General features: G+C 38.0%; 1 protein-coding gene across 2 annotated transcripts in view; it reads right to left on the bottom strand.

Moving 5' to 3' along the window:
* Positions 1–26,869, bottom strand: part of DNAH11 (dynein axonemal heavy chain 11) — a 326,952-nt gene that overhangs the window by 58,174 nt on the left and 241,909 nt on the right. For both annotated transcript variants that reach the window (XM_057550027.1, XM_057550028.1), the window contains 3 exons: positions 21,996–22,162; positions 8,955–9,190; positions 7,631–7,753 (listed from right to left, as the gene is read on the bottom strand). In XM_057550027.1, coding sequence (XP_057406010.1) covers positions 7,631–7,753; positions 8,955–9,190; positions 21,996–22,162 — 526 coding nt within the window. The remainder of the gene's footprint in view (positions 1–7,630; positions 7,754–8,954; positions 9,191–21,995; positions 22,163–26,869) is intronic.

The following is a 26,869-nucleotide window of genomic DNA, read 5'->3' as shown; positions in this document are numbered from 1 at the left end:
AATGTTCATTGTTGGAGATCAGAACAGAAAAGACCTATTAGAAAACTGACAAACATGTACATTAGTTTGGGATGGGATCAAGATAAAGCCAATAGTTTTCTGTTCCTGTTTACCGATGGGTATCTCTATTATTAAACAAAACCATATCAACATGTTTCTATTAATTTTGTTTTCCATTGTTTTCTCCCAGTTTTTATTTATTGCATTAAAAGAAAGGTAATTCCTATTCCTACCAATCTTTTTTTTTTCTATATCCCCTTATAGGTTCCATACGTATACATATTTTTAAAAAGTTTCTCTCTCTCTTTTAAAACTTACATGAAGGAACAAAAAAGCATTTGCTTTGCTTAAACATACTTCTTGTGAGGTAAAAACAATACAGTCACTAAAATACCAAATTTTATTCCAAAGTACTTTTAAAGCTTTTATGAAAAAAACTATTCTCAAACTTTTGAGTGTCCTCATCTTTTCCATTCAAAAAAAAGAGGTGGGGAAAAAAACCAGGGTGGTAGGAATAGTTCCTCATAGGAAGAGGTAGCTAATATACAAATCTTTCGTGTTATTAAAAAAAAACAGGGCTTCCCTGGTGGCGCAGTGGTTGAGAATCTGCCTGCCAATGCAGGAGACACGGGTTCGAGCCCTGGTCTGGGAAGATCCCACATGCCGCGGAGCAACTAGGCCCGTGAGCCACAACTACTGAGCCTGCGCGTCTGGAGCCTGTGCTCCGCAACAAGAGAGGCCGCGATAGTAAGAGGCCCGCGCACCGCGATGAAGAGTGGCCCCCGCTTGCCGCAACTACAGAAAGCCCTCGCACAGAAACGAAGGCCCAACACAGCCAAAAATAAATAAATAAAGGAGTTCCTTTTGAAAAAAAAAAAAAAACAGCAGAAGAATGAAAGTTCCTAACTCAGTTCTCTGGAAGACTTCACAACCCTTAGATACTACTGGTGAGCATGTAAAAGTGTACAACTTTGGAAAGCAATTTGGCATTTTCTTTTACAGCTTATTGTGCGCACTCTCTACAACCCAACTATTCTACTCCAGAATATAAACTCTGAAGAACCCCTTGCTGTGTGCACCTTTAGATACGTATATGCGTATTCAGTATGCTAATATTCATAGCAGCATGTCTTGTAATAGCAAAAAAATCAGAAAATCACCTAAATGTCCTTCAATAAAAATATTCAATAAAGTGAGAAAGAGCCACACCATTGAATATAACAGTGACAAAAATGAGATTAGAGTTAAATGAAAAGAATTAGAGCTAAAAAACAAGAATATAGCTAAGTCTTAGAAGCATAATACTGAGTAAAAAAATTCAAGTCCCTTTAAACTATATAAGCTATGATGGATTTTTATAAAGTCCCAAATCAGACAAAAATAAACAGTATATTGTTTTGGAAAATGCATATATATGATAAAACTATCTTAAATAAAGTAATGAAGTGATGATGAAATTTAAAATACTGACTATCTTTGGAGATGAGGCAGAATGGGAAAGGAGAGGAGCACAAAGGTAGATTAAAGAATACTGGTCCTCTTTCAGTTCGTAATTTGAATGGTAGATACTTGTCTAAATTATTATTATGATTTGTAACTTCTATATATTATATATTTTATATGTATCAGTATTAAATAATAAAATTTAAATAACCAAAACCCTCTACTGCTTTTAGGTGGCAACTTAAAACATCAAAAGATATGATGGACTCCTCCCCTCCCCACCCCTCCTTTTTGCTGATATGCTTTGTGACTCCACTCATGGTTCACCCACGCTTCCCATGTCCGAAAGACAAGGTCTTACTTCAGTAGGTCTGGCTGAACATCTGGTCCATGCTCCCAATCACCCACACACTATACCCATCACTCGTTAAAGATTCAAGGGAAACAATACATATTGAATATCTGTATGTGCTATGCTTTTCGTATTTTTTTCCTCACTAGATGACAAAACATAAACAGAAAAACAGGTTAACCAACTTACCCCCAATCACCAAACTACAGTGTAGCAAACTAAGATGTGACCCAAGTTCCATCTTACTACTTGAACCCCAATGCTAGTTTCTAACAACAACACACAGTGCATAAACCCCACCTCATAGTCCTACAAGTCTCTCTTGAAAATGCACACATAGCAACCAAGACAATGGGTTGAGCACTGTATTTACTTTCGTTCCCTTTCTTTCCCTTCCCATTGTATTTACTTTTCTTCCCTATGGAAATGATGGAAAGACGCATGCTTAAAGAAACAATGTTTCTTTAAGGGTGGAAGGGATAGATTAGGAGGTTGGGATTAACATATATACACTACTGTATATAAAATAGATAAACAACAAGGTCCTACTGTATAGCACAGGGAACCCTACTCAGTACTCTGTAATAGCCTATATAGGAAGAGAATCTGAAAAATAATATATATATATATATATATATATATATATATATATAACTGATTCACTTTGCTGTATACCTGAAGCTAACACAATGTTGTAAATCAACTATACTCCAATATAAAATAAAAATTAAATAAAAAAAGAAACAATGAATTAAAAATCATGTTAAAAAATAAGAAAGAGTACAATGAGTGGAAATTTAAAAATTGAGGCATTAAAGAAAGCGATGAGAAGCTTAATGGAAAATATTAGCAAAAGTTAACAATAGGCATTCATGGAAGGCTAATTAACATATCCTTATTAACAATAAAATATAAAACAAAGCAGCAATGAGATAAGGATTCTATTATTTGATGTTTCTATTGGCTCTTGCTCATGGTGCCTTATTTCCTCGTGTGTTCTGTGATTTTTGCCTGTGAACTCATGTACCTTTGAATTAGATCTTTCACAATCCTCTAAAGTCTGGATTTACGGACATTATTCCAAAGAGAGCCTTTGTTTGCTTCTGCCAAGTGCACTGGGGTGTGACCAACCCAAGGCCACTTTAAAATAAGTTAATGGTTTGAGGTATTTTAGGGCATGCAAGTAATAAAAATTTGTCTTAAACAGTCATAAGAAAAATGGATGTGGTGAGGAATTCTCTGGCGATATTTTTCCATCTCTTCCCAGCACCAAAGTAGAGAAAGGAAAGTTTCCTTTCTGCAGTGCTGGTTTTTGTTTAACTTTTAACAAATTTACCCTTAAATAGAAGGTATGGCCCCTTGAGGCTCTAGCATTAAGCAAGAATCTCTTAGCAGACTCCACACCCTGAATAGGCCCTAGACTTGGTCCAAGCTCTGTACATCCATCAAAACAGAAACCCAAGATTATCAGGTTTTAGCAGGTACCCTCAGGAAAAAACCAGCTTTGGTGTTCCTTATCTTTCTACTTCTTGCTTTTTGGTCACACTTTTTTTTTTTTTTTTTTTTTGGTCAACTGAGTGATACATTTCAAAAAGTGTTTTTAATAATGTAACTAACACATTTAGCTGTTTTTCAGTATTCACATATCTATTCTGCCATAGTGTCAGAAATTAAAGTCTATGCTTTTATTGTTTTGTTTTTATTTTAGTTAACCATATTTTTAAAGGCATATAGTATGATTCTTATCCATAGAGAACTTGTAATCTAATAAGGATATATAAGAGAATTTAAGCATATTTTAAGAATGACATATAAAGGCAAAATGACAGTCACACAGTATAGCATGTAGTATGTATAGGAAGCATTAAATGCAGAAAAGTTAAATTCCCATTTAATTGACTGAATAGCAGTTAAATTCCAAATGAAGTGAATTTGGGATTTGCATTGATAGAAAAGGTAAATAAAATAGCACATTATAGAAAGGGGGATTATCTGTGTGAAGTAATGAAAAATGAGGTTGGTAAAAGGAAACTCAGTATGAAACAGGTAAAGCATTTCGCAGGTTTCATAGAAAAGCTTTAATTCAATTCAAAGTAATTGACAATAGAGAATTCTTAATGGGAGTGATGAAAGAAGCAATATTAAAAAAAGTTATTTTAACCACACTCTGGGTTGGAGAGAAGTAAGAAGAGAAAGGATGTAAAGGGATCACTACAGTCAGCATGAAGAAATGAATGGCCTAAACTACACTGTAAGGTACAGATATGAAAACAAAACATAGATGAGAAAATAAACAGAGTTTAGGGGAAAAATAGAATGTAAGAGTAGGAAGAGTTAGACTGGCAAAGGAGAATTCATAGGAATTCTACAGAAAGATGGTAGTGCCTATGTATTTGGAAAATCTGGTTAAGAAACTAGGTTTCCATGCATTAAATTTCATATAGTCTTGAGCATCCAAGAAGACACTGACTAAGCTCTTTCAGGCCCCATTTTTCTCATCTGTGAAGTGAATGTTCCCTCTTCTGACTATATAGCATCTCCATAGATAATCACATCTTCTATGATGCTTAACCATCTCTCTATGTAGATGTTCCCCAATCTACATGCTCAGCCAAGATTTTAAGCTCCATACTCACATATTCCGTGGATTCTTAGACTTCTTTTTTGAGAATGAGTGTTAAAGTAGCACCTCAATCTTTGAATGTCTAATAAGTGAAATAGTTACCTCTTTCCCTGCACTTATTCTTATTCCTATATCACATCTCTCCATAAACCATACCATCATTTAACCTGGCAGAAGACCGGAAATCACCCTTGAACCTTCCTTTTCCCTACTAACAAAATCCCATTATTGACCATGAACTGATGATATTAACTCCTTGAGAATTATTTGGTTTGCCCTCTCCTCTCCACCCCTACTGTCGCTGGCTTAGTTTAGGCTCGTATCATGTCTCAACTGGACTATTGTAATTGTTTGCTAATTGGACGGACCCTGGCTCTAGGTCCACGTGCCTTCAATCAATACTCCACACTGCCAACAGTGTCCTTTCAAAAACATAAATCTGATCTCATTACTCCTAGCATGCTTAAGAGTCTTCACTAGCTTCCCCACTGACTTATGCTCATGATTCTCAAGTGAAAATATGGAAACTCCAGATGTGTTACTCCAGGAAGGCAAGGTCCTTTGGTCAAAAACCACTGCTGTTGTCAACTAGTGTTACTGACAGGAACGGACTCCTTTAATGTCTTTGGGGAAAAAGCATTATCACCCAAGGCCAACCTATGGTCCTCTGTGGGTACACAAGGATGTCAACATTCTGGGTCCTGATAGTCCAGTCTCATCTCTCTCAGTCCATACACCTCCCTTTCCCACCCCCAAAATGGGACTTTCTACATATTTGAATTCTAACTGCGGTTCCCCAAAGCTGTTGGGTTGTTTTGTGTGTTTTGCTATTTGGTATTAGCTCTCTCGTTCCAGAATTCTCTTCTCCCATTTTTCTGTCTAACAAATGCTCACTCACCTTTCAACTCACATTAAATGGAAATGTAATCAAATGCAATTTTTTTCCACAAAGCCTTCCCAGGTCTCCACTATGGAGCTGATGACTCCCTATCGTGCATACTTCTATCACCAAACCAATGGCAAGTACTACTTTTACTGTTTGTAGGTCTGACTTTCCCCTAAGGAAATGTAGCTTCCTTAAGGGCAGGGTCTGTACCTTATCATGCTTTGAATCTCCAGCCCCCAGTACAGTGCCTGGCATCTAGCAGTGCTCAGAGAAGGTTTATTCAGTGACTAATAGAATATGCAATAACTCAGATTCTCTGAATAAAGAAACTCTAAAAACATCTAAAAAAACTGGAGATAAACATCTAAATTTACCTTCATAAAAGTGGTTGTTTCCACACATAAGAGTTTAGGAGCTAAAATTGTTATGGTAACAACTGCATGCAATAAACACCATTTATTATATTCTTATATATCATTTAAAATTCTCTTGACCTTTTAAAAAAAAGCTACAGTGATATGATCAATTCTATAAAGCCTAATAGAGAGTACTTATTCAGGAAATATTATTAATTTGGAATAAATTGTTCTGCTTTGATATTTTGTGATAAAGAATTTGATGCTTTCTGTAAAATAATTTGTTTGTGAAATTAAAAAAAAAAACCCTCTGGGATTCTCACTTATACTTAACTATATCCACACTGAGAAAAAAATCAGGACTGAACTTTATCAGTCTCTGGAAATTTCAGATTATCAAAAAAAACCCAAAAAAGATATATATATATATATATATATATATATATATATATATATATATATATATATATATACACACATATATACATACACACACACACACACACACACACATATATACAGAGAGAGAGAGACCAAATTTCTTACACCTAAATTGTGTTATTGAAGGTCCAAGTTAAAGCTAAGAGAATATTATTTCACTGACAAAACTTCTAAAAAAAAAAAAAAAAAAAAAAAAAACTTCTAAGTCTTCATAATAGAGTCAGAACCTTAATAACAAGGATTTCACTTTAGTGACATTCGAGATTTTACACTGTATTTTTAACACATCAGACACAGCTACAATTATATTTATGTTAGAGCTGCAGTTTGTCAAGTGCCTTATTAGATTGTTCTAAATGCACGTCTGGGTAAATTTTGGTTTATTAAACAATTATAAGTTGTCACTCACTGTAAATGGATTTAGTTGGTGAGTTGTAAAATAAATACTAATCAGTTAGAGACTTTTTACAAAATAGAAGTTAGTCACCCTTAAGTAGGCCTATTTCCACTTAAAATTGACAGGAATAATCTAGTGATGAAAAGGGAGACAAGACACCTTTGAGGAAGAGAGTGGGTATCAAAGAAGAAGGGTGTTGGGGAAGTTCTGAATTACACCTTTGTGAAGAAGGAAAAAAAAAAAGAGAGAAGGAAATCCAGTGAAATAAGCCTAGTCAATGTTGATTTCTTGAGTGAAGAGGCACAGAGAGCTGTGGGAATGCCACAATCTCCCCTGAGCCCACACAGGCTCAGAGACATAAGTGCTGCATCTGAACTTTTATACATTTATAGAAAGTGTGTGATGCCTCCTTGGAAACGGCTTCGCTGCCCCTGGGAGAATGTCCTGGAGAGCCAGTGTCCGGGGGAATGGCAGCATTTGTAACATCACATAGAGTTCACCAAGGGTGTGCCCCGTCCGCCACTGCTGGTATGCGGATGATCTTATGGGTCCACTAATGAACTCTTTTCTTCCTAATGGTTATATATATTTTGAATGTATAGGGGAAAACAGAACCAGCACAGTAAACCCATGATTTCACAGATGCTATGACTCGAGTAAGGCTTACTTGGGTAAGGCTGAGTTAAAAAAAAAAAAAAATAGAGTGGATTTAAAATAGTTTTTATAAAATATTAAGTAAATAAGGATACAAGCAATATGCAGTTAAGGCAAACATACTAAAGGTGTTTTGCAAAGTACTGAAGGTAGAAAAACATTCAACTAATAAAGGAGCTAATAAAGGAACAACTAATAAAGGAGGAGCTACTCGCAGATTTGTGACAATGCATTTCAGGAGTCTATAAATCAGGAACTGGGTAACATGAATCTAAATCCACCAAACAAATAGTCTGAACATCTGGATCACGTCAAGGTTGCTTTGGTCTTGGAATGCAGGAGCCTTGGAATGGACACTCAGAAATATCACCAAGAGTATTCCCATAGATTACACTTGATTATGAGGCCAAGAAATAGAAGCTGATGATCAAACTCATACGTAGCACAAAATGTATGTTAAAAATTCAATAGTACTTACTTTCCTTTTTTAATTGTGTTCCTGCCAAGCAACGGATCAAGGACTGGATCTATCGTTTCCTCAAGGTTTTCAAGTAAGATGACATCTCCAAAGGCCAAAGCGGTTTCAATGTCATTCAAAAACCTTAAAGTTCAGTCAGAATCAAGAAAAAATGTAAATAAGCACCGGGAAAGTGTTCAAAATTATTTATACTCAACTATATTTCATTTAATGTAAATACTTTAGATGGAGCAAACTAACTTAGAGAAAACTAAATATTTTATAAAGTAGTATTTTCTTCAACTAGAATACAAGGATATTAAAGATTAGATTTTGAGATAAATTTCAGTTATATTTCTCCAAGTGAAATTCAGTAGTGTGAACTAATGAGTCCATGTGAAAATTACTTACTTTTGATAGTAATCATGGTTGAAATAAATGTAACCTACCCAAACATTATAAATTTAAATTTACTCAATAGGTCCTCTTTTGATAAAAAAAATAAAAATTATATTAAATGCCTTGTGGCTTTATCAAATTTTCATTTTTTAAACATTTAGATTCAGTCACGTAAAGTGGTGAACTACCATTTTATTTCATTCCCACTCTCCAAAAATAGTCTCTCCTATTCAAAAATAATTTTCTCCAAGCATTCAGATAAGCAAAGAGACCATTTATCTGCACGACTGCAGACATTCCTTATTCCATTTTACATGTCAAAAGATGATGGAGGGGTGAAGTGAAATATCAGTATGACTAAAAGTATTTATTCAGCATTAACTGAAGACCAACTACACACCAGAGAGCTTTCTACTTATCAGAAAACACTGTCATGCGGACCGAGGGACAGAAAATCTCAGAGTAGATTCAGTTCTCAAAAGTGACATGTAAAGCTTGACTAAAAAATTATCTTCAGGCACTCTGTTGGGAATTGAGTCATGTTAAAACCCCACTGTAGGCGAAGTACATATTTAGGAATATAACTGGAGCCATCATTAAACCTATAGGTGCAGCTGACAATTCTTGGGTTACCATATGCCAAAGCCCTAAAGAAGGATTATAATACATCGTATTTCCATTCTTGGCCTTAGGAAATTTTTCCTCTCACATGCAGTTTTTTCTAACCTTCCAACTAATTTCTTCTTCAGGTAAGTGGATGCCACCCAACGTAAATGCCCTTTCAACAGAGGTACTTTATGGGAAATGTGAGCAGGCAGATAAACAAGTCGTACCAAACTATCACATTTCAAAGTGGCAGAGAGGTCTAAGAAATGCCAGGACTTGGTAAAAGTCAGACCCATTTCTGGCAGCTCAACAGAAAGTCAACCCTTCAGGTTTCACATACCCTTTCCGGCCCACTTGTGTGATTTTCAGGTCAGTTCCATACTTATTCTTGATCCACTTAATTCCCTGCTGCTGGGGATCTATCAGCAGGGGCCAGCGCTCGCAGTGTGTTAGGATAGCAGCGTTCTCGGTGGACATTCTGTCACTGGGCAGTCCTTCATTATTCCAGGTGGCAACTGTGGCATCATCCGTCAGCATGGCAATCATGCCCAGGCCTTCAGTTATTGGGATGGAGACCTTTAAAATCAGAGTTGAAGGCAATAAACTGCCAGTGTGGCAGAGCACGACAGACAAGAAAACAAGAGACCAAAGCCCAAAGAACACATACAAATTCTCCTGACTCTCAAAAGCCAAATAAAACTCTCATCATGAAATACAATTCGACCCAATAAGCCCATTGTTCACCTCTTGGAATTCTGTCAACTGCAGCATCCAACATCTGATTTGTTCCTGCATCATCTGGCTTGAAGCAAAAGGGACTTTGCCCTCTATACACACCTACAGCAACCCCAACAAGGTGAGAGTGAATTTAGACTCCAGCAAGTATGGCAGGACAACAGAAATGTATAATATTTGCCTAGTTGAGTAATCAACCCACATAAGCAATGCTACATTGCACTCTCTTGCTTCCAGCATTTCATCTTTCTTCTACAGATCAACACTCCAGAGAGATGACTTCTCTCTCTGGGGTGGGTTCATGGAATCTATTCAGTCCGCTGGAACTCTGTCAGCTTGTGGTGGTACCCAGCAACTTCGACTACAGCCTCTCCTCTGAGAGGGAACTGTCTACGGTGTGACTGTGAAGAGAAGCATTATGAAGTGGGGAGTTGTTGGGGGGAGGGATAAATTAGGAGTACGGGATTAACAGATGCAAGCTATGTTACATAAAATAGATAAGGAACAAGGATTTACTGTATAACCCAGGAAACAATATTCAGTATCTTGTAATAACCTATAATGGAAAATCACCTGAAAAAATATAAATACATAACTGAACCACTTTGCTGTACACCTGAAACTAACACAATATTGTAAATCAACTATACTTCAATAAAAAAATTTTTTACAAAAGAAAAAAAACCAAACTTGCCTCCTTTAAAAGAGAAAGAAGAAACCTATTTTTTTTTTTAGAAAACTATTTTAAAGATAAGCATCAGTTCTCTACAAAAGTGGACTGATTTTACAAAAAATAAATAAGATTCTAGAAAGGAATTTATTAAGGAATTTATTCAATCAGTCATCAACGACCAAACATTTATTGAGCACCTCCTACATATGTGTGGAGACACCACGATCAGCAAGATGAATAAGGAACTAGTCCCCTGGCTGGGTAGGGGGGCTAACATGGAAACATGCCTCCATAAGAGAGGGCAGGAAGAGCCCGACCTGGATGAAGTAGGCAGGGGAGGCTGTAGCAGCAGTACGTGTTTGATTTCTTGGTTGCCCACAAAGCTTCAGCAACCAGAATGCTGGAAGAATTCCCACAGTAAAGCTGGGATGCAACGTGAGGTTAGTATAGGAAAAGTTAGCATGTCTACTGTTCCTACTGACAATGGTATCTTATAAATAAATCAAACTCTACCTCCTAGTGATAGGAGCAAGCAGCCTTGATATCTGACTCCACAAGCAAATCGCTATCTTACAGAATAAGCATCCTCTTATTAGCAAGAACTCCATGGCTTTAATTTCTTACCTTCTACTTAATACAAACAACTTGAAACAACTAGAGGCTTAAAATAACTTTAATTTCTGACGCTATAAAGAGTAAGCGTGTAGATCTTGTGTCCGAATTCAACAATCTGAATTGTTTGAGCACCTACTGTGTACAGAGTACAATTCAGGGGATCAAAGAGAAGTCCCCCTTTGTTAATGGCCACTTTAACCTAGTAGGGGAAACAAAGCAGGTTACTCACACTATAGAATATCATAAATACTGTAAAATACATTGAGACAAATTTTTAGAAACAAAGTTTAGGATATTTGCTTTACAGTATGATGTTCAAATAGGCAGTTGCGTGACACAGAGAAATTTTTTCATCAAAAAATTTTTTGATAGTTGCAATACAGTTATCACTTTCACAGTAATTTTAACCTAGGTTTAGAGTGGGGAAAAGAAACCTCAATTCATATGTTATCTTCTTTTTAACCCACTCTTCTTTGCAGAATTCCTTGAAGGAGTCTGCAAAAACAGAAACCAGGTGCAGAGAGGGAGTCCAAAGTCAGCCTAGCAATTCAGTGAGAATCCATCTAATTGCTTCATTAAATAGTGCAGGATGTTCTCAGTCAGGATGGAGCTGAAAAAAAAGGGAAAGAGCCTCCCCTCTTAAGAAGTTTTACTAGAGGGAAAAGAACTGGCTGGAAGCACATACCCTGAGCCAAGCTTGACTAATCCTAACACTAAACGCCTATTAGGATCCTCTGAGAATTGACCAAGTGGTATATTCCAAAGGATAAAAGGGAACTTACTGATGAGGTAAGACTCCCAGTTTCTTTTAATATGACGGCAACAAAACAACCAGTATTTGTAAGGTTTTAAGTGCTTACAAAATTTACTCATATACTTTCACTCTGTTCATTGCCTCACTTAACTCTTACAGGAGTTCTGCCAAGAAGATGTCTCTCTCACTCTCTTTTTGCTCAGGACACTGAGGCTTAGAAAGGTTAACTCCATGTATACTTCCATGTATTTGCTCTGTCTATAAACCGCTAGGTCAGATTAATGAGTGGAGCGCAAATGCCTCCTTGAACCTGCCCATGTCTTCATTTGTCTGCCCAGCAGACAATAACTTTGGAAACAATTTTGGGTAACAATTTTATTTGGACCCTCAAGGCCACGTACGCCCACTGCCCCTGTCCTTTTCAGTTACCACCACGCTGCTCTGAATGGATGGCATTCCCCATGCATCCTCCAAACTCATGCCCCCACTGTCACACTTTCTGACAATTGTTCCCGCACGTCCTATAGTATCCTAGTCCTATTTGGGCCAAACTCTCTTGCTCCCTCTATCTGCTTGTCTCAACTAAAACTCAGCTCTTCCCTAGGGCAGTGGCTCTCAACCCCAGGCTGTATATTAGAATCACATGAGAGCTTTCAAAGCTGCCAACATACCCCTCGCCCCGCAATCTCTAAGGATTCAACTTCAATTGGCATCTATATGTTTTCAAAGTTCACTCCCACATGATTTAAACGTGAAGCTGGAGTCCAAGGACCAATGTCCTAGGGTCTCACTTCCCTTGAGGGCTTTCTTAAGTAGACAGTTCATTTTCTTAATATTCCCATTACTGCAAAAATGTGTGTGGGTAACAGTGGTCATTCTTCTTACTCCCCTGCACATCATTCCAAGACCACAGCTCTTCCGTCCTTGAGGAAAAATGCCACCTCTGAGGCCCATGGAGTCCAGCTCTACAATCCTCTATGTATCCTCCTCATATTAAAGCCTTAGCCATTGGTCCTTCTCACTTTCCAAGTTTGGCTATCAATCTGTGACAACCTCAGTGCGCATGGAGATGACGAATCCACTCTCCAGCCTTGACATCCTTCATGCCAAAGCTCTACATTTCCTTTCCACTCTAGCATTCTGGGGGAGGAGGCAGAGGGAGGGTAAAATATCAGAACCCGCTGGGAAGATCACACAACACGCCCATGCCTAGTCTCCCTTGCACACCCCCTACCCTCAATGATGTTGGTATATTTTGGGAGGGTATTACACCATCTCCTTCTTTAGATGGAAATGCTATCCCAGACCTTGTAATAATCTGAAATTGTTTCATTATTGAAATCTAAACATCTAATACCCAATTCTTTAACCATGATTATCTATACCTCTCTCACACCTTTAAACATAATATTTACTCTTACCAATAGCATTAAGTCATCCAGTCCTTTACCCACCACCGATATTTCATTGTGGCAAAACATACATATCATAAAACTTGTCATTTTAATCATTTTAATGTGTACAGTTCAGTGATATTAAGTACATTCGCATTGTTGTGCAATCACCACTACAATCCATCTCCAGAATTTTTTCATCTCCCCAAGCTGAAACCCCATACCTATTAAACAGTAACTCCCATTACCTCCTGCCCCCAGCCCCTGGCAACTACCATGGTACTTTCTTTTTCTATGAAGCTGACAATTCTAGGTACCTCATATAAGTGGAATCATACAATATTGGTCCTTTTATGATTGGCTTATTTCACTTAACATAACATCTGCAATGTCCATCCAAGTTGTAGCACGTGTTAGAATTTCCTTCCTTTTTTAGACTGAATAATATTCCACTGTGTGTATATGCTACATTTTCTTTATCCATTCAGATGTTGATGGACATTTGGATTTCTTCTACCTTTTGGCTATTGTGAATAATGCTGCTATAAACAAATACACAAGTATCTGTTTGAGTCCTTGCTTTTACTTCCTTTGGGTAGTAGATTCCCCGAAGTGGAACTGTTGGATTATATGGTAATTCTACATTTAGTTTTTTGAGAAACTCTATCATATGTTTAACCACTTTTTTTTTTAACATCTTTATTGGAGTATAATTGCTTTACAATGGTGTGTTAGTTTCTGCTTTATAACAAAGTGAATCAGCTCTACATATACATATATCCCCATAACCCCTCCTTCTTGCGTCTCCCTCCCACCTTCCTTATCCCACCCCTCTAGGTGGTCACAAAGCATTGAGCTGATCTCCCTGTGCTATGCAGCTGCTTCCCACTAGCTATCTATTTTGCATTTGGTAGTGTATATATGTCAATGCTACTCTCTCACTTCGTCCCAGCTTACCCTTCACCCTCCCCATGTCTTCAAGTCCATTCTCTATGTCTGCGTCTTTATTCCTGTCCTGTCCCTAGGTTCATCAGAACCATTTTTTTTTAGAGTCCATATATATGCGTTAGCATACGGTATTTATTTTTCTCTTTCTGACTTACTTCACTCTGTATGACAGACTCTAGGTCCATCCACTTCACTATAAATAATTCAATTTCATTTCTTTTTATGGCTGAGTAGTATTCCATTGTATATATGTTCCACATCTTCTTTATCCATTCATCTGTTGATGGACACTTAGGTTGCTTCCATGTCCTGGTTACTGCAATACTGCTACAATGAACATTGTAACCATTAGCTTTTAACTACACTTACATCTCTACCGAACCTAAATAGAGCCTTCCTTTCCTTAATCGTTTTTCTGACTGTCACACGACCGTCCCTGTCTTCTTTTCCTTCTGGCTTATCTGCCTATAAATCTTGTACCCTGGCTGAAATAAACATTCTCTGTCTTCTCTTTTTGCTCCCAGACTGTGAGTATTGCTGATGACAGCTTTATTACTGTGATTACGAATTTATCTTTTCCAAATTCATCTTTGGTTTCCTAAAGCTGCTTGGCAACACTTAACATCTACTCTCCAACTGCTCTCGATGGGTATTTTTGATGTTTTCACCACCCTCCTCACAGTGATCTTCGAGTTTCAATTTTCTTATCTTTGGCCAACTGGCACTGCAATTTCCTGCTTCCCTGAGAGAAGAGAGACCAGCAGCTATGACTACATCAGCTTTCTTTCCCTGTATCAGTATCTCTGCCTGTGTCCACCTTTGTCTCCTTCCTTCCCACCTAAGTTGAAGGAGTCTTGCGTCTTCTACCTGAGGGTCATTCCATTTTCCTCTATTCTGATGCCTTCTTCCCAATTTTTGATGGATCGGGCCTCTTCCCCCTTTTATCATCAGCAATTCCTTTTCCATTCTTTCTCTGGAAGCACAGAAACATGCTCTAGTCTCATTCATACTGAAAAAACAAACCCTTCACTCACTTCATGTCTCTAACTAGGCACTTCTGTTCATCTCCTTCTCTTCACAGGCAAATTCCTACAAGAACAATCTGCTTTTTCTGCCTACTTTCCTCACTTCCTGTATAACTCAGTGCAATCTGGCTTCTGGCTCGTTACACCTTCGTGGTCACAAAAGACCTTCACATTTCCAAGTCTGATGACACTTCTAGTTCTTAGTTTTTTTTTTTCACTTGTCTCTATAGCTTTGGCATCACTGACCATCCCCATGATTCTACTCTTATCTCCTAGGACACCATTCTTGCCTGGGGCTTCTCCAGTCTCTGACTGTGCCTTCTTCAACTTCCTCAACTTCCTATTTACATGTCAGCACTGACTCAGCTCCCTTTACTCTAAACCTCTTCCCTAGAAGATCTCACCACACCTACAGTTCCAAGAGCTACCTTACATCAATGACTCCCTGATATGACTCCCATCCAATAACACTCTTGTCCAGCTCTCTACTGGTTATCGACACTTGAATGTTTCAGAGACACCGCAATGTTTCTAAAACCAAACTCTTCGTCTTTTCTCTCAAACGAATTGTATTTTCTTTTTTTTTAAGCCTTATCCATATTTTAATCTTATTTAAATGTGCTTACATACATATATTTTTAATAATGTAACATCACCATTTTCTAAAGCCCCCAAATTCCTTTGAAATACTTTTTTTTTTAATTTAAAAAATTTTTTATTTTATTTATTTATTTTTGGCTGTGTTGGGTCTTCGTTGCTGCACAAGGGCTTTCTCTAGTTGCAGCGAGCGGGGTATACTCTTCGTTGCGGTGCACGGGCTTCTCATTGCGGTGGTTTCTCTTGTTGAGGAGCACACGGGCTCTAGGCTCACGGGCTTCAGTAGTTGTGGCACGTGGGCTCAGTAGTTGTGGCTCACAGGCTCTAGAGCGCAGGCTCAGTAGTTGTGGCACACAGGCTTAGTTGCTCCGCGGCATGTGGGATCTTCCTGGACCAGGGCTCGAACCCATGTCCCCTGCATTGGCAGGCAGATTCCTAACCACTGCACCACCAGGGAAGTCCTCTCAAACTAATTTTAATCTGAGGGAATAGCACCTTCAAATATATACTTTCTCCTCATCAATCCATTGCATTGTTTCATCAACTCTTCTTCCTTGCCCCGTCTGGAATCATGCCCCGGCTTGCCACGTCTACTGTCATCACTTTGTTCAGTTCATTGTCTTCTGGACTGTCATTCTAACAGATAACAATAGTCTCTTCCCCCTCCAAGTCCTGTTTCCTCTGTGGCCAGTGTGAGCTTTCAAATGAGTAATCTGATCATGTCACAGACCTGTTTAAAATCCTTCAATGACTCCCCATGCCTCGGATTAAGTTCAAACTTCTTTTCTTAGTTTATTATATGGGGTTATAATATGGCCCCTCACTAATTCTGTAATGTTCATCTATATTGTCCATTTATAATTATACATCAGTTCACCTACATTTTCTAAGTTATTTAACATTCTAACACTTAACTCACTTGGAACTCTTTTTATTTAACATGAAGCCATGAAGGAGAGTCTTAGCTGTATTTCTGCCCAAATGGTTAGTCAGTTGTTCTATCACCATTTATTGAATAATCCATTACTTACCCCACTGATACACAATGTACATTTAAGCACACATTTATTTTAAAATATGTATTGGTAGTCTGGTAGTTCCTCAAAAGATTAAACATAGAGTTACCACACAGCTTAGAAAATTTCACTCCTACGTATGTACCAAAGAGAAATGAAACATGTCCACACAAAAAATTTGTACATGAATAATTCAAATGTTCATAGCCACATTATTCATAATAATCAAAAAGTAGAAACAACAAAAATGCCCATCAACTGATGAATGGGTAAATGAAATGTGGTATATCCATCTAAGGAATATTACTCAGTCATAAAAAGGAGTGAAATACTGACACAGGCTACATCATGAATGAACCTTAAAAATGTGCTAAGTGAAAGAAGTCAGTCATAAAACACCACATATTTTATGAGTTCATTCATATGAAATGTTCCAAACAGGGAAATCTTTAGAGACATAAAATAGATTAGTGGTTGTATAAGCCCAGTAAGAATGGGGTGATTGGGGGTGATAGCTAATGGGTGTAGGGTTTATATTGGGAGTGATGAAAATGCTCTAGAATTGACTGTGATGACAGTTGCACAACTCTATGAATACACTAAACACTACTGAATTGTATACTTTAAGTGGGTGAATTGTATGGTACACAAATTATATCTCAATGAAAAGGAATACTAAACATCCACAATGCTGCAGGCACCATTGTAGGATGGAACAGTGAACAAAACATGCAAAATACTTGCTTCCATGGATCTTACATTTTCTCTGGTGGAGGGGAAAGAGATTAACCATAACAAGTTTATAAATGAGATAACATATTAGCAAGTAATAAGTGTTATGGTGAAAAATATGGAGCAGAATGAGGCATGCTGAGGGATGAAGGCTGTAGTCACATCTAGGGATTTGAAGCTGTTGTTTGAACAAAGACCTGATTGATGGAAGGGAGTGGGACAACGTATGTCCTCAGGGAAGGTACTTCAAGACAGAAGAAATGGCTAGTGCAAAGGTCCTGAGGCTGCAGCATATCTGGCATATTCAAGGAAGGTGGCCAGTGTGATTAGAGCAGAGTAGTGAGGAAAGGCATAACAGGTAATGAGACAAAGAGAGATAACAGGGCCAAATCATGTAGGGTTTTATAAGCCTCTGGAGGGTTTCTAGCTTTTGCTCTGAGTGTGATGGGGAGCCATTAGAGGGATTTCAGAAGAAAATTCACCTAATCTGACTTACATTTTTAAAGGGTCACACTGGCTGATATGTTGAGCTCCAATTTTGGAGAGAAGCCACGAATGTAGAAGCAGGGAAACCAGTTAGGAGGTTTTCGCACTAACTGAAGAGGAAGATGATGGCTTGGCCCAGGATGGAAGCAGTGAAGGTGGTGAAAAGTGGTCAGATTCTGAATATATTTTAAAGGTGCAGCCTACAGAATTTCCTAGATGGACTGGATGTGGGTGTCAGAAAAAGAGTGACATCAAAATGACTCCAGGGTTTTCGAGCCTGAGCTAACAAAAGGATGGGCCTACCATTAAACAAATCAGGAACACGTGGGTAGAAGAAGTTTTAGGGGGAAGATCAGGATTTCAGCTTGGATGTTCTATATTTGAGACATCTTTCAGACACAGAAGTGAAGATGCCATTGTCTGGGCTGCAGGAGTTAGTGGTATCCAGGCGGCATTTAAAGCCATGAACCTTAGCACAGGGAACTATACTCGATATTTTGTAATAAAAGGGAAAAGAATCTGAAAAGGAATATATATATATATATATATATATATATATATATATATATCTGAATCGTTGTGCTGTAAACCTGAAATTACCACGATATTGTAAATCAACTATTCCTCAATTTAAAAAAAAAGAATAAAAAAAATACATAAATAAAGCCATGAACCTAGTAAGAAGCAGCTCAAAGACTGAAGTTTGGGTCATTTCAACATTAAGAGATTGGGGAGAAGAGGAAAAAAAAATCAAAAAAGAAGTCTGAGGAAAATTGACCAGTGAGGTATAAGGAAGATGGGGGGCGGTGACTCCTTAGAAGCAAGTATTTATGGGAGGATGGAGTGCTCAAGTGCATCAAATTCAGTTAAGTACCATGAGAATGGAGAACAAACCACTCAACTTGGCAACGTGGTAGCAAAATCTGACAAGAGGCATTTCGGTGGAGTGGTGGGGACAAAAGCCTGTCTGGAGTGACTCAGAAATATGGAGGGAGGATTTACAGACAGTGAATGTACATTCCTCTTCTGAAGTGATGACTGTAAATGAGAGCAGAGAAATGAAGGAGTAGCTGGAGGGGCAGGGGGCGTCAAAGAGAAATTCACTGGTATATTCTTTTTTAATGGGAGGAATAAATGAAATAACTGTATGTTTGAATGCTGGTGGAATGATCTAGTAATGAATTAGTTGAGACAGAAAAATTTCTGAGGACAAAGAAGGGAAAAGTTGTCTAGAGTTTTCCTCAAGGAAGGGAAAGGGGATGGAAACTAGAATACAACCCAAACGGCTGGCCTTAAATAGAAGTATCATCTTACAGCATCAAGAGGGAAGATAGTATATGAGTAGAAATGTTGGGAGGTGATAGATGCAGTTGTGGGAGTTTATACATTATCATACATTAAATATATCAAATATCTCTCTACATCCTTAAATGCTTCTGAACTCTATTCTATTCTCGTTTTTTACTTCCCTTGAAGAACCACTTTGCTGTAATTATTTTAGCTTTAGAATATATTTTAGTATCTTGAAGGACAAGTGCCCTCTTCCCATTCTATTGCAAAATTATGATGGTGTTGTTAAAAATATATTCTTCCAGCAAACTTTAGAATCACTGGGTCAAGTTAAAATATAATTCCCCTTGAAATTCTGACTTGAACTGAGTTAAATTTGTTCATTAGATTTTGGAGTTTTGATGCATTTAGAATATAAAGTCTTCATTTCTAGGAACACATTAAGGATTGCTGTCTTACTTTATAAGAGTTTTCTCTCCAAGGTTACCTTAAATATGTCAACAGGTCGTTAATAAACAACATGCTTAGTTTAGAGATTTTTAAAATGACATAAATCATAGTCACTTGTTGACTGGTTAATTTACAAACTGTTGTAATCCCCAGGACACCCAAGTCAAACTGACAAGCCAGAGATACTCAGGAGAGCAATAGGGTAAGAAAATACCCTATATACTGTGGAGCAGTAAGAGGAGTTGCTTCTTGGGAGGGCAGGACAAGGGAACACTGCTGAAGGAAAATTCATCAAAAAATTAACATGAATAAGCAATTGCAGCCCCTCTTGGACCCTGGCACATGTTCATAAAGATGTGACTGTCTTTCCACTTTGCTGTGACTGAATCTAGAAGGAGTAGACGGTAAGTAGCTCAGAAACTGGAAACCTCCATTCCATAGGACAGACATTTTTTAGGTTTTATGTAGCACTTTCTGCCAGGGGTCTTGGAGACAGAAAAGTCTCTTCCAAAAGGATGTCATTTATACAATTTGGAATCTCTTTCTTCCTTTAGCATAGCTATGCCCAGAGATGAGTGCGAGTAAGCTGGTCACATTTGAAGGTCTGTTTCTCATTCAGCATGATGTCTACATGCTCAAGAGGAAAGGAGAGAGCGTTGGGATGACTGAAAACAGACATGGGGGTCTTGAGAACTGTGGGCCCACAGTGAAACACAGGCCCATAGTTAAAATGAATGTTTGTTTAGCATAGAGCATCAGAAAATTATCATTTTTGCTTTGGCTATATGTTTAGAATGTTTAGACAGTTTGGATAAGTCAATTAATTTTATTTTATTCTTCAAAACAAAATGTTGGGCTTCCCTGGTGGCGCAGTGGTTCAGAATCTGCCTGCCAATGCAGGGGACACGGGTTCGAGCCCTGGTCTGGGAAGATCCCACATGCCGCGGAGCAACTAGGCCCGTGAGCCACAATTACTGAGCCTGCGCGTCTGGAGCCTGTGCTCCACAACAAGAGAGGCCACGATAGTGAGAGGCACGCGCACCGCGATGAAGAGTGGCCCCCACTTGCCGCAACAAGAGATAGCCCTCACACAGAAATGAAGACCCAACGCAGCCATAAATAAATAAATAATTAAATTAAAAAAAATGTTATCTTCATGGAACTCCACATTTGGAATTTTAAGTCAATGGGAACATATAAATCGATTGATGGGAAACTTCCCAGAAACATGTACATACCCTAAAGAATGCAATACCAGCAATTAAGACTCAATTTTAAAACTTAAATTTGAGAAGGCAAGTTTTCAATTTAAAAAAAGCAAAATGACTGATAGCCTAAGTTCATGCCGTTAATACTATTACATGATCCAAAGTGAAGAGTAATTGTAACAATAAGAAGACAATGTGACGTTCAATAGTTTGCACATCAGGAAGTGAATTTCCCTATAATTGTGGAAAGAATGAGAAAACTTTATCGATGGTGGAGAATGCAGAGAGGACCACAAAAGAGGACAATCATCAATCTGAAGTAGTCATAGGGCAACCCAGACCAAGACACCCATGTAGAGGATTAAAGTCTGGAGAAGATGAGACTGACAAAAAAGAGAGAAGAATTAGACAGCTGACACCTTCTGAAACTCACAATGCAGTAGGAGGTGGACAAAACTACCAGAATGCTTTCACCTCTTATATAAAAGGCATATTTTATGGCAGAAATACTTAAAGAAAACCCTGAACATTCAGGGGGTAATACAGATAACCTCGTTTTAAAAATCTTCCATATAAAAATATGGCTTGATACTACAGATATATTAAATGATTTAGTTACAAAAGGATTTTTCTTTTACAATTATTAATTATGGGATGCCTTTAACAACAAGCTTTCTCCAAAATATTCAATATTTAATTTTATTTAGTTTGCAGAAATTCCATTGGCATGTCTTTATGTCCTGAAAACAACTATTGTGAAAACTGAGGCATAATTACCAACCTAGAACACAAGTACACAGAGAGATTTAGGATTTCTTAAGGGCTGGATATGTAAGTGAAGAACCCACTTTAATCAAGTGAGATAACACAGTGCAGCACAGAAAACAGTGGCCTGGTTTCCTATCATTTATGACTTTATCAAGTCATTTAAACTTCCGTGTCTCAGTTTTCTCCTTTGTACAAGGATGATCTTAAACTACACTATTTGAAATCTTCCTAATCTATGGTTTCATTTTGCTTATGGGTTTGAATTTTCAAGTTGAGGATAAGCTATTTTCATACTTATATACAAGTGCTACACTTTTCATCTGAAAGTAGTCATGAAAAAGATTTTCAACAAATAATAACTTGTAGTATTATTAACAAAACAAAACGTTTCATGCTATACGCTAACATGATAATCCAAATTTGATTTCAGTTAACAGTTTTGTTAAAAGCAGTTTTCCAACTACATCTCTATGGTTCATACAAATAATTTTTCTATTTTCCGTCTCCTGGTGGAAACCATCATTAAAATAAGAAAAACTGCAACACACAAGAAACATCTCCTTCAATACTAGAATTTCCAGTCAGTTGAGATTACAGAGGTACAAAAAAGCCTGGTACATATACTGTTTTTACTACTGAAATTTCAGTGTGATGCTTCTAAATGTGGCTAAGGTTAGGAATTGATCTTACCTTCTGTCGAAGAAAGGGAACCCACTTGCAGTCTACCAGTTCCTGGCGATACTGCTGCGTAAAGGATCCAACGTAAGACACATATGCTGCCATAAGAAGAACATCTCCACAGAGCGTCTTCTCTTGAGCTTCGAAGGATTGAACAGACTGACCCCAGCGAATCTTCTCTGACTGAAAGATAAGGTTACTCCGATGTAACTGCAGGGTGAGCAGCAACTCAAAGAAACGTTTAATGTAATTACCTTATTCCTCAGTTTACGTCTAGGTCACTGCACAGCCTTGAGAAGGAACAGAACATGACTGGATGGCATGACCATGATAATCGTTCATACGTGTGACCCATCATTACGAAGGTGCTCTCATAGTATCTTCAGGGGAGTTTACGGCAACACGACATTAGATCTTTAACATCTCCTTTTTGTTGGATGCCTGAACTCTAATTATGATTGAGGTCCTTCTTAAAAGGCTGACAGTCACTCCCCTCTCCCTCTAGGAGTAGAGGACCAAGAGCTGTGGCCAAGACTGAGTGATGTTAGGATTTTTAATGGCAGCTTGGATGCTCTCCATCATTCCTGATTTTCAGCAATGTTACTACACCACCCTAAGCAAACATTATCTTAAACATTTGGGCCATGGGCTGATTACAGAAAAAGGAAAATGACAAACACCAGTTATGTCAATTAATTAGAACATAAAGCTTAAAGAGCCACCTAACAAGGATTCTGTAAATTAAAGAATAGTGCTGGTAGTTACTAAACTTAGGTTGTTTTTATAGTATAATCACTCAATCAGTGAAAGGACTTACAGCCCATGTAAAAAAGATGGAAACCAGCAGGACTTCACTAGCTTTGAAGACAGTATGCTCGGAGAATGCTGTTCAAATCCTTATATCTAGTTGGCTAGCCATTTAAAATCTGATTTCCGGGTTAAGTATGTGGAGCCCTTAATATTGGATTTGACTAAAACTGCAATAAATATCTATGGATTGATTGAACTGCAGAATACTTCACTAATTTATCTGGTTTCAATGCATGCTAAAATTTAATACCACATTCTAAGAACATGTAAATTAATAGGAACTGAAAAAAAAACCCCAGCAAATTGATAGTACACGCAATGAAGAACGCTGTGGAATTTAGCTTTACTCATGAAAGAAGAGAGACAGACCACAGAAAGCAAAAACAATGTATGTCAGAGCAGACTGCAATGCCAGTTCTCTGCAAGCCATCACAATACCCCTAACACTGAGGTAATGAAACTAGCAGGTGACAATGGTTATGAAAGCTATTTTAGGATAATCTGCTTTGCTCGATAAAGATCACCCCAAGTTACCTCTATAATTACGCAGTAGGGAACTTCAACTCCCTTGCCCTCTTTATAGAATTTATTACTTTCCTTCTTCAGCTATAGATAATATATCCATTAATTTTGAAGAAGAATCTCTCATTTGCTTTTCCTCCAATTTTATTGTCTTTGGTTAGTAGATGATAAACAATAAAGGGCACCCACCTCATTCTCCAAAACAGCTTTGAAATTTGAAGATTTACTAAACATAGACTTACCGGCGATTGAAATCGTCAATAATTTCACTATACCACCCACGCAACATAAATCATTACTGACACTGGCTAACAAGGGTTTAAGAGTTGGAACATGTCCTGTAATAAATTTCTAGACAGTTAAAAATCACTATAATTTTATTCTAATGCATTATAGATTGCCTGTAATGTTATCCTGGCTGGGGTGACCCATTTCTAATTTTGAACAGCTGTTCAGCTCCGGAGCTACTTAATGATTAAATATAAATTGCCTGATTTATTAGTCTGAATGGTTGAGACTATAGCTTCCAGGTCAATGCTATATAGACAAAATCATCAGTCTTGGTGTTTTTCAGAAGTTAACTGTCTCCTGTTCTAGTCAGAAAGAATTTATCCTCAAAGGAAAAGGTCTGACATCTTCAATTAATCCTTTAAAAAAATATATATATATATACACACATATATGTATTTTTTTGGTTAGTTAACATTATTCAACCATTTTTTCCTCTCCTTTTCTAAATCATCATGAATAAATAAAGCCTTTGGAAGACATTGTTGCATGTTAGATACAAGGTAAAGCCTGTTTTTACCTTGATAAAACTTTCAGACATTCTCTACTTCAAGTAAGTCTAATTCAATAGCACTTTTTCTTTTCCTCATGTACCTCATAAACCATAAACCCTTCAAACTGCCTAGATCTTATCCCTTTAAATGGAAGCGGGTACAAACTCCACTAGAAGCTGTGGAATTTCTTAAATGATCTAAGAAAAATGAGTCTTCAAAGGGCTCCAGAATGTTTTTTCAACACAGGAGGCTCCCAAAACTCACCCATTCATTCATTCAACAAATACATATTGGCACCTATGATATGCCAGGGACCATTCTATATGCTTGGGATCAAGCAGTGCAGAAAACAAATGAAGTTCCTGCTCTTGAGAGCTTATATTTTAGTTAGGGAAAAAAGACCACAGAAAAGTATATGTGTTCATACATGCACATATACAAGTGTGTGTCATGTGATCATAAATGCTATCAAAAAATAATAAAGCAGAGGAAGTGGAAAGAGCTACAGGTGTGTGTGTGTGTGAGTGTGTGGAGGGGGCAAGGTGTACGCTCTTTAACGTAGGGAGGTCAGGGAAAACCGTGTGATAAGGAGAACTTTTAGCAGACATCTGAAAGGAGTGTGGGAGCCACATGGAGGAAAAGGCAAAGATTTTGAGGGAGGAGAGTGACTTGCAGGGTGAGGAAGAGTGAAGATGGAGCAGGAGGGAAGGTGGCAGAGGCAAGGACAGAGGTATCCAGGAGCCAGATCACGGAGGGCCCTGTAGGCCACGTAAAACCTCTGGACTGTACTTTGAATGAGACAATTAGTTACCCGGGAATTCTGAGAGAGTGGTAACATGAATGGACTTAATTTTTTAAAAAACATCACTCAGCTGCACAAAGGGGAGTGGACCTTGGGGGTGACGGTGGAAGCTATGGCGGTACTCCAGGGGAGAGATGCTGGTGACCTGGATCAGCGTGGCGAGGCGAAGGTGATGAGAATGCTGGGATTCTGAATGAACTTTGAAGGTAGAGCCAGTCCAATATGCTGAAGGACTGGATATGGGTGTGAGAAAGAGAGCAAAAAGTCAAGGGTGATTTCAGAGCTTTGACCATAACAACTAGAAGAAAAGACTTGCAATTAATGAAACGGAATGGAGACAATAAATTTTGCAGAGTGAACCATGAGTTTATGTATAATAAACTATGAGCTTCAGAGGGATGATGGGTTTAAATTTGTAGCAAATTTAAATTAGATTTTTAAATGTCTACTCTATTTATAAGAAATAAGGCTATCACCCAGCCCCACCCATTGTACCTTACATTTCTCCCTTCTTTCTTTGTAAGAGAACTCGGATTCTGAAACGAGGGTTAATGTGTCCAGCCCCCTGGGATGAACTGTGATTGGCTAGGCTGATTATGATCACCCCATTTCCCAGTTTCCCTGCCTTCTTTGCAGCTAGGTGTGGTCACTCTAGTTCTGGCTAATAAAAGTTAAGTGCTTTAGTTAAGTTTGCTTAAGGGGTTGCGAGGAACGCTTCAGTATTTGTTATGAAAGGAGAAAAATCCAGCTGCTACAGATTCTTCTCTCTTGCCTGAATCTAAAGGTGTAGCATCCATCGCTGACCAGGCTGCAAAGTGTGTGAGGGTGAACGGACACATGCTAGGTATGGAGCAGCAGAAGGCTGTAGAGAGATTAGGGGTCTGATCACTAATTACCTGAATCAACACTGATAATGGTCTACCTCTGGAATTTTTTTAATATGTGAAAAACTCCCATTTGTTGAAGCCACTGTAAATCAACTTTTCTATCACCTTCAGCCAAATGCATTTTTAAAAAATTTTTATTTTATTTATTTATTTTAACATCTTTATTGGAGTATAATTGCTTTACAATGGTATGTTAGTTTCTGCTTTATAACAAAGTGAATCAGCTCTACATATACATATATCCCCATATCTCCTCCCTCTTGCATCTCCCTCCCACCCTCCCTATCCCACCCCTCTAGGTGGTCACAAAGCACCAAGCTGATCTCCCTGTGCTATGCGGCTGCTTCCCACTAGCTAGCTATTTTACATTTGGTAGTGCATATATATCCATTCCACTCTCTCACTTCGTCCCAGCTTACCCTTCCCACTCCCCGTGTCCTCAAGTCGATTCTCCACGTCTGTGTCTTTATTCCTGTCCTGCCCCTAGTTTCTTCAGAACCACCTTTTTTTTTTTTAAGATTCCATATATATGTGTTAGCATACAGTATTTGTTTTTCTCTTCCTGACTTACTTCACTCTGTATGACAGACTCTAGGTCCATTCACCTCACTACAAATAACTCAATTTCATTTCTTTTTATGGCTGAGTAATATTCCATTATATATATGTGCCACATCTTCTTTATCCATTCATCTGTCAATGGACACTTAGGTTGCTTCCATGTCCTGGCTATTGTAAGTAGAGCTGCAATGAACATTGTGGTACATGTCTCTCTTTGAATTATGGTTTTCTCAGGATATATGCCCAGTAGTGGGACTGCTGGGTCATATGGTAGTTCTATTTTTAGTTTTTTAAGGAACCTCCATACTGTTCTCCATAGTGGCTGTATGAAATTACATTCCCACCAACAGTGCAAGAGGGTTTCCTTTTCTCCACACCCTCTCCAGCATAAAAGGGGAAATCGATGGTAACACAATCATAGTAGGAGACTTTAACAACCCACTTTCACCAATGGACAGATCATCCAAAATGAAAATCAATAAGGAAACACAAGCTTTAAATGATACATTAAACAAGATGGAC

Source organism: Balaenoptera acutorostrata, chromosome 7 (genome assembly GCF_949987535.1).
Source record: "Balaenoptera acutorostrata chromosome 7, mBalAcu1.1, whole genome shotgun sequence".
Lineage (NCBI taxonomy): Eukaryota > Metazoa > Chordata > Mammalia > Artiodactyla > Balaenopteridae > Balaenoptera > Balaenoptera acutorostrata.
This window is presented reverse-complemented; position numbering and strand designations above follow the sequence as displayed.